Below are 16,465 nucleotides of genomic sequence, written 5' to 3'. Positions count from 1 at the left end.
CCTATTGACTTGAAGAACCTGCCCATCCCCCCTTGGCTAATCTGGTTGTGCATGGTAGCAAGGGAAGAACACTCTGCAGGTGTTCAGACATTCTCCTCTTTATTAGGAACTAATTAATTGTGCTGACGTTAAAATATCTTCCAGGGACGATCCCTTGCCCCCAAATTAAGCCTTGCCATTGGGATCTCTTTGAAAGGAAGTGAGCAAGTTTTCTAGCGATCTGGTCTGGAAAGAGGATATCCTTCCAGCCTCCTTCTCCATGTGTGTGTTTTGGGATGGAGTTGATGATTAGCCATGAGAGGAGCAGGGGAAGTTTCTCTGTTCTCCCCCCCCCTCCCCATTTTAGTGTACTGCTCTTCTTGTTTCTCCTCCTCCTCCTCCTTTACCTCCCTTTTTCTCTGCGGGAGGTCAGGCCTGCTCCAAATGATCCGCATCACACAGTCCAAGAGATGTGATGCCTCAAAGCATTTTGGCACACAAATGCGAGGCTGCACCTCAGCATCCCTTGCAACCACTGCAAAAAGAAGCCTGGGTGCAATTTCTAGATTGCATATTGTCAAGCCAGGTGTGCCGCTGTCTAAGTGTGTTGCCATGCTAAGCAACTGCATGAGTTGCTTTTGTGTAATGGGGTCAGCAGCCCTTGTAGGATTTAAACTGTGCCAGGGCTCACCCCAGAGCAGTGGCGTAGCGTGGGTTGTCAGCACCCGGGGCAAGGCAAGTAATTTGCGCCCCCTAACCGGTGGATTTGCGCCCCCTAACCCTAACCCCCAGATGTTGCGCCCGGTGCGGCCGGCCCCCCCTGCACCCCCCACGCTACGCCACTGCCCCAGAGTCTCCTTTCACCACTGTGATATGCCTAGTAATAGTAAGCTGGAGACTAAAACCTTTCCAGGAAGATAGAAGGCTTTGAGAATGCCAGGTGGTACCAGATCTGCCTCGTATCCATTTCTCCATATTCTGGGACTGTGTTAACCATTGCGCTGTTCACTAGAAGGAACTTAGCTCAAATTTGCTCACCTCTGGGGGGTTAACCACCTGAAGGAAGAGCAGCCCCGAAGTGCTCTTAACCATTTTAGCTTCAAGAAACAAGAAAATACAGAGTTAAGGAGGAAGGATTATGTGTAAGTCAAAAGCTGGCACAGCTAATATTTCAACACCTGCGTCCAAAAAGGGATGCTGTGTAACTTGAAAGCTTGCTGCAAGACCAGCCAGAAAGTATGCCTTGATTTTAAGGGCCCCCTTTAACCTCCCCACCTTTTCACACTTTGCTCATTTTTAACTAGTACCAGACCTCTCGTTTTTGTCGCTACTTCCCCTCCCCGCCCTACCCTTTGATACATGCCCTGCTTTATGAATCATCCCGCCAGCCCTCCAGAGGAATTCCCTCACTTGCTTTGTGTCTCTCTCTAGTCCTCCTAGCCAAGAAGTGAATGCCTCTGAGCATGTGCAGTCTGTAAGTGGAATATACTGCCACGGTTCGTGCTTGCTACCCACCGGCCTCTCCCATCTCCGTGGGTGGGTGGAGATGCAGAAGGGTGGGCGCCCTGGGAGAAGATCTCCGGCGCGTCTCCAAGCCCAGCAGGTCTCCAGAGACGCCCTGCGCGGTGGCTGGGGAGAGGGGGCGGCGGAGAGCAAGCGAGCGGCCAGCCTCCCTGCTGCTGCAGAGATCCCTCCTTCCCTCCCACCTCGCCGGAGCTGCTGCGCCCCCTCCCTCCCTCCTCCTCTCTCGGGCTGACTCCCCTCCTTTTCATTCCCTTCCCTTCCTTGTCTTGCAGGGAGCCCTGATGTGTCTCAGCCTGGCCGGGCAAAGACGCGGGAGCCGCGGGAAGCGCACCATGCCCGGGACGCGGCTGATCCTCAGCCTGACTCTCCTCTGCGGCTGCACGCAGCTTCTGGTCGAGGCCAGCTCCTGGTGGTGAGTGAGACCCAACGGGCGATGCCCGACTCACTTTTTCTCCCCTTTGTCCTGTGTTTGCGTATTTTTTGGAGGGGCCCCCGAGGAATGGTGAGGGAAGAATCCGGGCACGAAAAGGGACGCCTTCTCTCTCCAGCATCACCAGCACTTCCGCACTCACTCCCCGGGGACGGATAACGCACGTGGAGTTTCCTCCTGGCCTTAGTTGGAGGCTGTGGTGGGGACTTGGGATTTTGGGGAAGTCGTTTAACTGCCCCTCCCGTTCCTGGTTTTAACAGCATCTTTTGCAGACTCTCTCTCCAGTTCGCCACTTGGAAGACACCCAGTGCGCGCGGTGGGAGCAGTGTGTGTTGTTGGCGCCTTGTCTTTTCTGCAGCAAAAATCTCTTTTTAGAAAAAGCCCCTTTGAAAGTACTTCTGATAAGTAAGGGGAACGGACTGAAAAAGCACATTCTCCCCCTCTCAATAGATGCGACTAACTAGCTACGCTTTCCTCTTTGGGCTTTTTCGTTTTCTCCTTTTCGTCCATCGTTGTCCTGCCCGGTCTAAGTGGCACCCTCAGTTCCGAGCGCATCTCCTGGAAATTAGTTCCGTTGTAACCAGTAGGAGTTTTTACTTCCAAGGACTTAAAAATTGCCAGCATTTGTGGAGAACTCGCTTGAAAGGGCGGCAGGGTCTATGTTGTGACTTTCTGTCACTTTCTGGGCAGCACCTGGCTGGCACTCTTCTGTTATTAAACCAAAAGTCCACATGGAGACTGTTTTTTTTCCAAAACTCGGAGTAAGGCAGGCATTTCCTGATGAGAGACCCTAAACTGGTGTTTGGGGGGGGGTGCTGTCGGTTCCTGATCAGTTGTAGGAAACTGTTGGTTCTCCCATTTAATTAATTCCAGAAGTGTGGCTGTGTTAGTTTATGCATCCGATGTAGGAGGCTGATGCCTTTTAAAAGGTTGGGGGGGGGCTAGTTAGCTACTTTGAATCCTCTTCCCCAATTAGGGAAGTCTCTGCCACTTGGCTCTTAAGAGGTCTCTTTGTGAGTTCCCCAAGCAGGGTCTCCCCCTTCCAGCCCTGTGCACATTCTGTTGGAAAGACAAAGCCTCAAAAGCCAAACTGAGGCTGCAAGACAGAGAGACATAGAGCTGGCCTGAGATTGGATTGATTGATTCATCATGGTGTTGGTTTCTCATTCCAGGTCATTGGCTATGAACCCAATCCAGAGACCTGAGATGTACATCATTGGCGCCCAGCCCGTGTGCAGCCAGCTGCCAGGGCTTTCCCCGGGGCAGAGAAAGCTGTGCCAACTTTACCAAGAGCACATGGTGTACATTGGTGAGGGGGCCAAGAATGCCATCAAGGAGTGCCAGTACCAGTTCCGGCAGAGACGGTGGAATTGCAGCACAGTGGACAACACGTCTGTGTTCGGCAGGGTCATGAGCATAGGTAAGTGAGGGTCCAGGATGGAGAGGGTGGGGTGATGGTTCTAAGGATCATGGAAGGTGTGGTGGAGATGAGAAGGTGTGGACTGAGAGGTGTCAAGAGCAACACCTGGGGAAAATGGGGCTCCCAAGAGCAGAGGTATCTACAACAAGAGTGATGGTTGGGAAACCTGCAATCCTTCATAGGTTGCTGGACTCATCAGCCAGCACAGTCCAGTGGTCAAGGATGATGGGGAGTTCAGGAATCCACCTAGTACTCATGGGAAAATGTGGCATGATCTTTTAGAGTAACCAAATGAAACTTGTAACACATGGCAAACTAAAAGTCTGTCATTTCATCAGGGCAAGTTATTTGTTGTTTACTGTTGCAATAATTGTTTTCTCAAAATTTATCTTCTGTACCATGAAAATAAATAATTTTTTTTTAAAAAAAAAAGGATGATGGGGAGTTGTAGTCTGGCAACATCTGGAGGGTCACAGACTCCCCATCATTGCATTATGAGGCTGGGTAAAGCAGTAGAAGTGAGTGGGGTCCACCATTAAGGCTAGAGCTACTTTGAGGATATCATCACCTGAGTATAAGAAAGTAGGAAGGCGATTTGCACACGGGTGCAAGCATGGTGCACCAACGAGAAGAGAGATAGGTTGTAGGTGGCATGAGTATCACATGCAGAATGGAGCAAATGGTGTTAAAAAGTCATGGGAAAGCCAGTTTGTATGAGAAAGATGGGGGAGCAGGTGGAAAGTAAAGGGGAACCAGCTAGCTTCCGGGTAGGACTGGTTGGAGAAAGGAAATGAGATAAGATTAATGCCAAGGGGAAATGGTTGTGGGTGGTTTGTAGAGCCAGGGAAACCTGCATGGAAGAAAAGGGTGTGATTTCATATAGTGCTTGATCAAATGCTTGAGGAGTAGCAAAGATATAGTGATATATACAGTACTTTCAAAGACCAATCAATCCTTAATTCTGCTGTGCCTGATTTAAAGTCTTCCCCTCCCTCTTTCAATGTATCTAAGCATAACAGATCTCACTCTTGCCTCAGGCTTCACTATTAAAGAAATCCCTAAAACGGGCTTCCTCAACCTCGGCCCTCCAGATGTTTTGAGACTACAATTTCCATCATCCCTGACCACTGGTCCTGCTAGCTAGGGATCATGGGAGTTGTGGACCAAAAACATCTGGAGGGCTGAGGTTGAGGAAGCCTGCCCTAAAGCATTGATCAAAGATATACCTTGAGTTACAGCTCACTACCTTTTTGAATACAAAGGACAAATGGACTGAACCGAAACTGTGAGTCATTGAAACTTGTCTGTAACACCCTGCTGGTCAATGTGTCATGTACTAGAAGTGTTAAAAGGTTTTCTGATTAGAGATGGTATTGTCTGAAATGACTAAAACATTTGCATTGGAAAACCTCCCTTGTTTCCTCTAACTACATAGAGCAGCTACCTTTGCATTCTGCCTGATGAAAAGTTATGTGAAGCTTCAAGAGTGACATGCTAGAAATCAGTCCCACAAGAAAAGAACCCACTGCCAGTCAGGGCTTCCAATTGTGTGATACATTCCTTTATGTACTGCACAGGTGTGCAGTATATGCACTGTTTTGGAAATGGTCTTGTGGAAAGTGGACCTAAGGCAGGGGTCTGCAACCCGTGGCTCCGGAGCCGCATGTGGCTCTTTTACATCTTTGCTGCGGCTCCGGGGCGGATACTAGCGAGGGGAGGAGGCGCATTGTGCGCCCCGACACTCCTCACTGTGGCGGGCGCTGTACTGGCTGTGACGTCGCATGGGGGCGGTGCATGCGTTAGTCATGCACCGTCCCAACGTCACCTTCCCGCCCGCTGTCAGATCGTGGCTCCGGAGATATATTTGTTTTAAATGTCGCAATGGTTTTGCGGCTCCCAGTTGTTGTTTTTTCTTCGGAAACGGGTCCAAGTGGCTCTTTTTGTCTTAAAGGTTGCAGACCCCTGACCTAAGGGATCGTTGCGTTGCTTGCTGTCTTACCTGTTTTGTATCTCTTTAGGCGCTTTTTGATCACAGTTAGTATTTAAAATCAGATGCACTCAAAAGTGTCCAGAAGACGTAAGCTCTGCAGTCAAACAACTGACCTTTCATTCTAAATTTGTTGGGGAAATGCACTCTGTACATTGCTCAGAGTCACCGTTACTGGATGTGCTTATCATTATCATTGAAACTGGTTCCATGATTAAGCTCTGGCTGTATCTACGCTATTGGGAGGGGTTCTAGAACTTCCCTGGGTATATTATTCAGTTATCCACCTGTTTGGAGGGTCAACACACATCTGGAACTTGTGGAGGAGAAGCAGGTTGGAGGTTTCAGCAGAACAGCAGTGTTTGGGTCCCATGCTGTGGAATACTCTTACAGCAGAGATTTGGCTGGCATCTTCCTTGTTTTTAACTTTCAGGCGTCTCTCAAAGACACTGTTTAAGCATAGAGGTATTTGCAGCTGTTTACGTTTTATTTTTGATCAGCCAGTCACCTTAATGATTACCTGCATTTTTAAAAATGGTCTTTTAAGTTTTTATGTTGTACATCAACCTGGTATTTTATGATATGGCAGTATAGAAATGCTTTTATAAACAAATAATGCAAGTGAAGTCTGCAACCCACTGATCTCTCTTCCTTTAGTTTTCTCTCTGTGTTGTCGGATTACTCAGATAGGGAAGCCTTATTTGGAAATTCCACTTCATTGTCTTACAAAACCCACAGACAATTTGTGCCCTACTTGCCTTCTCTCATCTCCAAAATATGACATGCAGTCCCTTTGCCTCATGGGGCAAGGAAGGAGGGGAGGCTGAGGAATCGCTTTGCTTTCTTTCTCCATCAGTGGAATCCTGGAACCTGCCCACCATGAGAATATGGGGCATCTCCAGGGTGCCATCTGCCCTGCAGTAAAGAGGTTCATTGACAGGCCATTTCAATACTTGAACTGAGGTGTGAGGTGGAGACATTGTTCCAAACCCTTTTGAAATGCAACCCTCCGCTGGCAAGAAATGGGGAAATCCGGGCTCAGGTTTGATGTGTCCACTGTGAGGATAATAAAGGAAAGGTGTTAAAAACTACAGCCTCCTTTTCTCAGGGTTTTCCCAGAGCTGGAAAAGGCCCCTTGCAAGGGTGCAATATATTCCTTCAGAAATTCTCTTTAACATTCAGAGGAATTGAAGTATGTTTTGAGAAAAGGTGGTTGTAGCCTTTTAGAGTATTTATTTCTCACTGATAAACCTCCTCTTTGTAATCAGTTTCCTGGTTTAGGATACCTACATTTGATTGGATGGCTCTCATTGGTTAATTAAACATCAGCAATAATGGGCCATGTTTTAATTTTGAGGATATTTTAGGCAAATGCCAGTTATCTTACAATAGCTTTCATTGTTCCCCAATAATTAATAATTAGACTGAAATCCTATAGCAGGGAATAAGTCCTATTAAGCTCAAAGGGAGTCACTTCTGCTCTGTGTAGATGTGAGCAGTTAATCACTTACATCCAGATTCCCTTCCAGACAATGAGCTGAAAGTGGATTAAATTCACAACAGAAATGTAGCCAACCCCATAAAACAATGCAACAATATTATAAGCTATAAACACACACTTTTTGTTTAAAATAATATTTAATGTGTGTGTGTGTGTGTGTGTATCTGTTTTTCAGTCCTCTTAGCATCTGTAATTTAAATTCAAAATCTACAATGGCTAGGCTACAGATTACAGTGAAACTTCTTGCTGTACTTTCTATTCCCCACAGGGACATTTACAAGTGAATGTTATAAATGTTTACTCTGAAGCAAGTCCCCACTGAGTTCTGTGATTACAACATACCTAAGATGTTTTCAGAGTCTCTTGTCTCTAATCCCATTGGAGATAAGTAGATCTAAGCGTATGATCCTAAGTGCATTTGCTTGGGGATAACTTAAGAGTGAGGCAACAGGGACCAAATGAACATCAGAGGTCATCTATATTGTCAATTATTCAAATAACATTAGGTTACACAATGTTTTCCTTTAAGTTTCCATAGCTCAGTGGTACAGCATCTGCTTCACATGCAGAAGGTTCCAGGTTCAATCCCTGGCACCTGAAATATCCCCTGTCTGTGGCCCCGGAGAGCAGCTCTCAGTGAAGACAATACTGAACTAGAGAGTTGATAGTGTTGAGAGACAATCTTGTGCAGTAGTTAGCATGTTCAACTAGAACTTGGGAGACCAGGGTTCAGATGTTCAGCTGTGAAGCTCGCTAGGTGAGCTTAGGCCATTCACTGCCTCTTAGCCTAACCTTACCTCTCAGTGTTGTGGATGAAAGGGAGATATGGGGAGGGAGAGGCAAGTATGGTTACCTTGAGCTCTTTGAGGGAAAGGTGGGATACAGAAATGTAATAATAAACAAACAACAATGAAACACGTTTACAATAAATTATACATAAGATTATTTATTAGTTGTTTTATTAAGTAAATACTGATATTTATATACTGATTTTCTCTTAAAATGTCCCAGCTGGTTTACAATAAAAAGTTCCTCATTATTTAATCATTAAAAAATACAATAATGCAATTTGATCAGCAGAAACTCTGACTGGCTGAAACAATTCATATAATTCCTGTAAGCTACATGGGATATATGTGCATAGCAGCCAATGCTGATTACCTAGGAATTCGCATAGCAGACTAGGAATTTTTCCAGGAAAATGAAGGAGTGTGTGTGTATGTATGCAGGGCTGGTACTGTCCATATAAGCCTTATGTAAATAAATGCATGCACATGGGGTTTGCAAGCCATTCTTGTATCACAATAGAATCTTGCAAAACCCCTGTGTGTGTAAGTATATATGTATTTACATACAGTACTTACAGGATGACCTACAACAAGTTCTCAGGGTGGCTCAGGCCAAGAAGTAAAACAATTAACAATTCAATAACGGTTGAAAGCAAAGAAGTATAAATGCAGCATAAAAAACAGTCATGGAGGATAAGACCAGCTTAAAGTTAGGACTGATTAAAAGACCTGATGAAAATGAAAAGGTGCCAGAATATCACCAGAGATCAGTGCCTGGTGAGCTTCCTTGAGGAGGGCATTACTTAGCTGGAGTGGCATCAGGGAAAAGGCCCATTGCCACCTTCCATGCCTCACTCAGAAGGGAGTTCTTGGGAAAAGCACATCTGAAGAGGATACTTCCAGAGGAGCACATTCTTTTGCATGTGGTGAGAATTCTTCTTTAAGAGCTTCCGCATGATTATATGCACCAGGAGTGGGGAACCTTTTTAGTTGTTGTTGTTGAGGGCCACATTCCTTAGGTCAGAACTTTCTAACCTCTTCATGTTGTTGACACACTTTTTAGACATGCATCATTTCATCACACAGTAATGCAGTTTTACTAGCAAACCAGAGGTTAGATTAACCCCTTTCCAGCCCTGGGAGGAGTGTGGGGAGCATTTGTGCGACACACCTACATGCTGCAGCCGATACACTAACATGTCACAACGCACAGTTTGAAAAGCTCTGCCTTAGGAGTTAATTTGTCAGGGGCCTGGGCCGCATTCCCATTTGTGAACTGGACTGAAACCAGCAGTGGTTGGGTACTGAGTAAAAAATGAGTTGGGAAACACATTCTGCCCTCTCTTTCTCACTCTCTGCTACCCACTTTCCCCACTCTTTTCTTCCTCACCCAGCAGGCTACTGGGGAATTCTTGCCAGGCCCAAAGGTCTGAACTGATCTCCAGCAGCGGAGTTTGGAAAGTAAGTCGAGGGCCACATACAATTAACCCAAGGATTGCAGGTTGCCCACCTGTGACATATACCGTATTTTTCTTTCTATAGGACGCACATTTTCCCCTCCAAAAATTAAGGGGAAATGTGTGTGCATCCTATAGAGCGAATGCAGGCTGCGTCGCTAAGCCCAAAGCCAGAACAGGAAGACGGAGCATTGCGGAGCGCTCCGTCTCGCGGTTCTAGCTTGGGGATGGCTGCATGCACAGCCTCTCCAGGGCAGCGGGGTGCCTTCACCCCGCTGTCCTGCAGAAGCTAGCAAGGCTGTTCCCAAGCCAGAACAGCGAGACGGAGGGCTCTGTCTCGCTGTTCTAGCTTGGGGACGGCTGTGTGCAAACCTCTGCAGGGCAGCAAGGCGCTGCGCTCCAAAGGCTTCAGGGATCTTTGAGGCTGGCAATGGGGGAAAGCAGCCCCACAAGCTCTGGTGAATGTACCTTGAACGCACCTTGTTTTAGAGGGGGAGAACAAGAAAAAATATTTTTCCCTGTTCTCCCCCTCCTATGGTCCGGTGCGTCCAATGGAGCGAAAAATACGGTACTCTGCTTGAATGTTGCACCTTACTTAAAACAGTAAGGAGAGCCCTGCTGTATCTGACCTGAAGCCTGACGTTTTCTGTTCAGCATTCTTCTTTCCAGCAGTAGCATTCTGGGGAGCTGACAAAGTAGGATATGAAGGCAACAGCACTTCCCTCTTGGTTATTCCTGAGAATCTGGTAGTTATGAACACACTGCCTCTTTGTGGCTAATAGCCGTGATAGGAACTCTTTCAAATCCCTGAACAATTTCAGTGTTTATTTTACTTCCAAATATCCCGCAGGACATATTTCTTTCCTTTGCCTTCTTGAGGCGGCTGAGAATGAAGCAGAATGGTAGGAGCCACAATAAAAATGTGATGTGAATACTTACAATTTAGCATGATTCAGCCACTGCAGGAGGTCTCTTTCAACCAGGGCTGTGTAGTGCCAATAACTGAGCAGATCCACACACTTCCTGGCTTATATGGAGCCCAGCCTGTCCTTTGTTGTATCCAAAGCATGGAGTCAATAAGAGGTCCCAAGGGAAGTCAACTCAAAGGAACGAGGATGAGAGGATGTCTGATGAAGTAAAGGAATCATAAACCATCTGTCTCCCTGCTGTCATTTCTACCCAAAGATACCAAAACTTTGAGTAATCATAAGGCATATCTGAGGGGAGGAGTGACACATTCTCACTCCTTTTAAGATCAGCAAATTCAAACAACAACACACAGCTAAAGTGGTTGCTCTGTCCATAACAACAGCAAAATCCCAATATGGTGCTCCAGTGCACATACAGAATTATGCACAAGCTGAGATTGCTCCCGTACACAGATAGTGATTCACACACAAAACTTTCCCTAACATTCATCCACGGCAGCTCCTGCTCATATGGAGCTCTGTGCACAAACACATAACTTTGGATCTGAATGCTAGTGTCAATATTGAGTAATACTATTATTGTGGGATATTTGCCAACTGGTTTCCTGTTGGAACTGGCAGGAGACGAGGAAGTTAGGATTTGGGGCGAAAAATGGGCATGGTGGTGTCAGATCTGGGTGTCAGATGTGTGTTTAAACCCAGATCTGCCACAAATCACATAGACAATGGGCTGTGTGTGTGTGTGTGTGTGAGAGAGAGAGAGAGAGAGCAGATTGAAGGAGCAAGTGTTGCCTGAGGGTGGAAGCTGGTTGTTACCCTCTCCTGTGGCATACAACCTTGGTTCATTTTTCACCACTAGTTTCAGAAGCCCCGGGGGCGGGAAAAAAGCCTGGGGAGAGGGACTAGGGGGATGTAAATATATGGGTTGGTGTGGGGAGGCTTCAGTGTAGCTAGAGTGGTGGATTCAGAGATAGACCCAGGCTCAATCCCCCACCCCTTCAGCTATGAAGTTTGGCCTATCTTTCAGTCTAACCTAATTCACAGGGAGAGGGGAGGAGAGTACTGTACAGTGGTTCCTCGGGTTACATACGCTTCAGGTTACATACACTTCAGGTTACACACTCCGCTAACCCAGAAATAGTGCTTCAGGTTAAGAACTTTGCTTCAGGATAAGAACAGAAATCGGGCTCCAGCAGCGCGGCAGCAGCAGGAGGCCCCATTAGCTAAAGTGGTGCTTCAGGTTAAGAACAGACCTCCAAAATGAATTAAGTACTTAACCTGAGGTACCACTGTAAGATCGTACTAGAGGAAGGATCTGGACAAAATATATACTAAGCTGGACCGAATCCCTTCCCACTTACTTTCTGTGTGATTTTCACAGATGCACGTATGCAAATGGATCTGTTGTTGTAAGTTCCTGTGGTTTAGCCCCAAAGGAGCCTGGCCAACCTTCTGGTCTTAGAGTAAGATGGAGGGTGGGTGTTATCATTATCTATAAAGGTTGTCTGTGGAATTGTCTGGAAAGAGGGGAGAGGACTCAGTGAGAACATAACAAGAGCCCTGCCAGATCAGAGCAAAAGTCCATCTAGTCAAGCATCCTGTTCTTACTGTGGCTAGACAAGTGCATGTGGGAAGATCACAAGCAGGACTGGAGTGCAGCAACACTCTTTTAATCTGTGATTCCCAGCAACTGGCAGAAGAGCATGAGAAGAGGCTGCTGAATTGGGCCAAAGGCATCTAATCCCAACACTGTTCTCACAGTGGAAAACGAATCAAGGGGCCCTCCAGACATCCTTTTTATTGCTCATTCATGATTATTTATGCTTAGGATAGTATCAGGGCAGTTATACACAATCCTATTTTCAATACTGCAAAAGCTTTGTGGCAGACATACAGCTTCATTTCCAGTTGGTGCATAGCTTCTTGCTGAAATCCTGTAACTTTTTATATCACAAATGTTCCAGGGTTTTGTTGTGGTTGTGCTTTAGTACAAGAAAGTACCCCTTCAGACGGCAATCATGTGGTAACATTGGAGAAGCATCGTGGAACAACTAATAAAGTGGAATAATTTGTAGACTGTCCAGTATAAATCCACCACCAATTTACTGTTATTTTATCAATGGCATATTACAGAATACACCTGCAAAACAGAAAAAGGCACCAGTCCAGAGATGCCCAAAAGAATCTTGACAGTCCTTATATTAGCTAAGGTAGAAATTAATTTTGGGTGGTGTGCTATGCAAATAGTCAATAGAACCCAAATTGAGTTATTTTAGCTAGCTGTCGGGGGGATTTTCCTTCAGAGAATAGAGTCTCATCTTCAGTTGGTACAAAATTCTGAACTTACATATGTTTTCTCAGAAGATGTATGGGTTTAGGGCAGTATATAAATAAAATAAATCCGTAAGCCCTACCACATACAGTGGGACTTACTCCCAGGTAATTGTGTATGATTGCAGATGCACTGAAGGGGTCAGAACTAAGAACTGTTGTAGGCGATTCCCACACTGAACTTACTCCCATGGAGGGATGATGGCCTGGACAATTAAATGTGTGAGCAATACAGAACTGCAGAAGCTTGCATTGCAGTATAAATCCCTAGACCCTCAGAGCCTCTATTAACTGAGATTTATGTATTTTTGTAACCTTCCCATTCTCCCAGGTAGCCGAGAGACCGCATTCACTTACGCTGTTAGCGCTGCAGGGGTGGTGAATGCCATCAGCCGTGCCTGCCGTGAAGGGGAGCTTTCCACCTGTGGTTGCAGCCGGACAGCCCGGCCGAAGGACCTGCCCCGAGACTGGCTTTGGGGCGGATGCGGGGACAATGTGGAATATGGCTACCGTTTCGCCAAGGAATTTGTGGATGCCAGGGAGAGGGAGAGGAACTATGCCAAGGGATCCGAGGAGCAGGCCCGCACACTCATGAACCTACAGAACAACGAGGCCGGCCGCAGAGTAAGATCCTTTTTTAGCACTTTCTCTTTGGGGAAGAGGCAAGTTTAGATTGTAACCAGTGTGCTGCATTCCTAACAATGAGACCAGTTTATAAGACCCAACAGTTTATCTGAACCTAATAATAAATGCCAGTAAACAAACCAAAAGCACACAGTTCAAGCACCTGAATGCTAATTATTACACTGCCTTTTCCAGTGATCATGGAACTATTCCTACCTGTCATGCATGCATATCATTAATAATAATTCGTAAGAAGTAGCAAATATTTATGTCCCACTCTTCCAAAAGGACCTAGAAAAATGTGCAAAAATGGGGGGGAATTATGTGTTCCTTGGACACTGAGAATTCTACAACTAGGGTTGTCCTCTTTTTGTGTGAGAGAGACCTCCTCTGCTTTAATAGCTGCATGGCATGCAAGAGAAGTTCAACAGATGAAGCTTTTCTCCTGACATGGAGATGGTAAGGTGCCACCTGTTAGGAACATAGGAAGCTGCTATACATTGAGTCAGACCATGGCTCCATCTAGCCCAGTATTGTCTTCACCGACTGGCAGTGGTCTCCAGGGTTTCAGGCAAGGGTGTCTCATACCTGTACATGGAGTTGCTGGGATTGGAACCCGGGACATTTTGCATTAAAAGAGATGCTCTCCCACTGAACTACAGTGGTACCTCAGGTTAAGTACTTAATTCATTCCGGAGGTCCATTCTTAACCTGAAACTGTTCTTAACCTGAAGCACCACTTTAGCTAATGGGGTCTCCTGCTGCTGCCGCACCGCCGGAGCCCGATTTCTGTTCTTATCCTGAAGCAAAGTTCTTAACCTGAAGCACTATTTCTGGGTTAGTGGAGTCTGTAACCTGAAGCATATGTAACCTGAAGCATATGTAACCCGAGGTACCACTGTATATTCCTTCTCCTGGGGTAAGGGGAATTTCTATTGAATTTCTGTTGTGAGGTGCAATTGCCAACATGTGAATAACTGCAGTTGGATCAGGAGACCTGAACACAGGGCATAAACTCTTATGAGTTGGAAATGTGACACGAATTAACTCAGAAAATAGAGGGGCCAGGTCTGTTGAATGAAGGCTGTGTATGTCTATCTTCAGGGCTCATGTGTCCAATTTCATCTTCTGATTCATGTTTTCCTGATGCAAGGAAACAACATTTTACAAGTGCAGTTATTTGGCTGAGAACATGTGCAATATTTTATTTTTTTAAATACATTTTAAAGAAAACATATAAAATCTGCTTCTCAGTTTAAAACCTTCTTGGAGCAAACTTCTCAGGCTGATAGCATTCTTTCACCCCCACCCTAGCTAGTGCGTTAATTGCAATAATGAATGATATGTGGAATGCAGTTGCACAAATGACACATGAAGATGTGGACTTGTCAGGCTGTCGCTCCACCTAGCCCATTAACATCACTAGTGATGAGTGACTGACTGCCTGTGCCATTTTTGCTATTAATGTTGCTTCTTCTTTTTTTAAAGATTCTAGCTGTGTTCTGTTTAATTGTCTCTACACAAGTGAATTTGCCCCCCTCTGTTCTTCCTGGATTGGAGACCAGGTCTTACTGCATGGGGCACCCTTGATCACTAAGGAGCATCTGAGCACTTCCTTTCCCCCCTCCTTGGTGTCTCCAGCTCAAGTGATGGAGGACGAATTCTGTCCCACTTCAGTTCCCAGGAAGAGCCATAAGGGGGTGGGAATGGAACTGAATTTGCTTCAGTTTTCCACACAGTCCTGACCCCATTGCTGCTCCACTGCACTCTTGAATTTTTTAGGGCCCCAAACTTTTAGCTTTATTGCCTGTTGTTTGTTTGTCTTTGACGGTTATCTTAGCCTGCCCTTTCCTTCCATCTGTCTCTTTCTCCACTTGGTCTCTCCTTATCTGTCTCCCTTTGGCAGCTCTGCCACGTTGTTTACCCGTTCAACATGTAGTAGACCTCAATCATCAGCCACTCCATCCAGTGCCAAGCAAGGCTGAGAGGAGGCTTGGCTAATTAACCACATAGGAATTAGCCCGTTGATTCCCTTTACATCCCAGTTCTTTACAAGGGAAGAATCAGAAAGGAATTTGAGGTGGAGGCCGAAGAGGGACAGATTTTAAACAAATTCCACTTGCAGATTGAGTCCAGTTGGTCTATGTTTCAGGTCCAGACATCTTAGCTTCCTCTGGAAACTTGTACTCTTCACATTGTTTACATAGCTCAGTCAAAATCTTTCTTCAAATGGTCCAGCTCGTAGCTACCTGCATCTCAGCAAAGAAGATACATGAGGAAACCATTTCTTTCTTAGCGCAAATATCCCCCTTTAATGTAGGCATACAGAGTTGTATCGGCATCACTTTGAAGCAAGTGCTATTCATCACAGTTAGATTGGTATCCAGGTAATCAATTTAGGATTGCCTGATATAAATAGCAATTGTTTGTCTTTAGAAGAGAGCTTCCATCTGGCTCTCAAGCCATGTTTTGATTGATTAGACTGCCATGCAGCTCTTGGAGGGAGCTCTTGTTTAAAATTATCGTTAGGTCCAATTAACTAGGACAGAGATCGGAATCCGCTTATTCTTAAAATTGGCTCCCATGGGCTTTTTGTACATGACTGAGGAAGGCTGTCATTTAAAGAGACAGTCTGCCACCATTACATCTGGTTTGGCCTCTAGATAATGGAAGTATAATACAGTATTAGGGTTTCTGTCTCACAAACTTCATGGAAAGCAACTTTAAATTCCATAATATCACTCACTTTGGACCTGAGACTGAGGCTCAACCAGCCAAGTCTTATTCAGTGTACCTTGGCATTGAGATGGTTTTCACAATCTCAGTCCGGTCATACAGCATGGTTACTGGCACTGCTAGGGAGCCTCACCTTCCCACCTTCCACTGTAAGGGAACCATGTGCTATTCTTATGTGTGTTTTCCTGCAGCCATCTGCAAAAATGCACACATTTGGGCATGATGTGGAAGTTAAACCTCACACTTGCCTCTTTGCTGTGGCTTTCATTTTATACTTTGGTTCTAGCGGACTCACCTGCCCCTAAAACTCCATATGCTCAGAGTATATAGAGAGCTCATTCTGAAACAGAACAATAGTAAAAGATATGCTAGACCTCAACATAAAAGGGGGGGGGGAGTCCTTTAATAGATGAGGCCCTCCAGAAACATTTGCAGCCATATGGCAAGGCTTTCACATTTGTTGAAGCAGCAAGGCCCAAATTAACCTTTAATCCTGCATGGTGGATCTCATCAACTGCCAATTCCCCCTCTTCTATTCCCCCCCCCATCTCTTTCATTTGCATGTTAGTTATTATTATCTTCCTTTTTATAATAATAAAAAATGCTGAAATCTTACACATTTTTCAGTTAAGTACTCAAGGATGCTATTGTTGGTTAGGGTGTGGTGGCAGTGTGTGGGATTACACTTTAATTTGCCTATATGGGAAAAAGGAAGCGTGACTTCTTCTCTTTTCCTGATAATGACAATTAATTAAAGTT

General features: G+C 45.6%; 1 protein-coding gene across 9 annotated transcripts in view; it reads left to right on the top strand.

Moving 5' to 3' along the window:
• WNT5B (Wnt family member 5B) overlaps positions 1 to 16,465 on the top strand; it is a 131,126-nt gene that overhangs the window by 109,458 nt on the left and 5,203 nt on the right. For 8 of the 9 annotated variants that reach the window (XM_083461795.1, XM_083461797.1, XM_083461792.1 and 5 more), the window contains 3 exons: positions 1,776 to 1,915; positions 3,106 to 3,353; positions 12,678 to 12,970. In XM_083461795.1, coding sequence (XP_083317921.1) covers positions 1,776 to 1,915; positions 3,106 to 3,353; positions 12,678 to 12,970 — 681 coding nt within the window. Of the gene's footprint in view, positions 1 to 341; positions 566 to 1,775; positions 1,916 to 3,105; positions 3,354 to 12,677; positions 12,971 to 16,465 lie in introns of those variants that run through there. The other variant, XM_083461794.1, reaches the window with a different exon arrangement.

The sequence above is a fragment of the Podarcis liolepis genome (assembly GCF_965112155.1).
Source record: "Podarcis liolepis genome assembly, chromosome: 10".
In the NCBI taxonomy this organism is placed as follows: domain Eukaryota; kingdom Metazoa; phylum Chordata; class Lepidosauria; order Squamata; family Lacertidae; genus Podarcis; species Podarcis liolepis.
The sequence above is the reverse complement of the archived record's forward strand: the minus strand, read 5'-3'. Positions and strand labels throughout refer to the sequence as shown.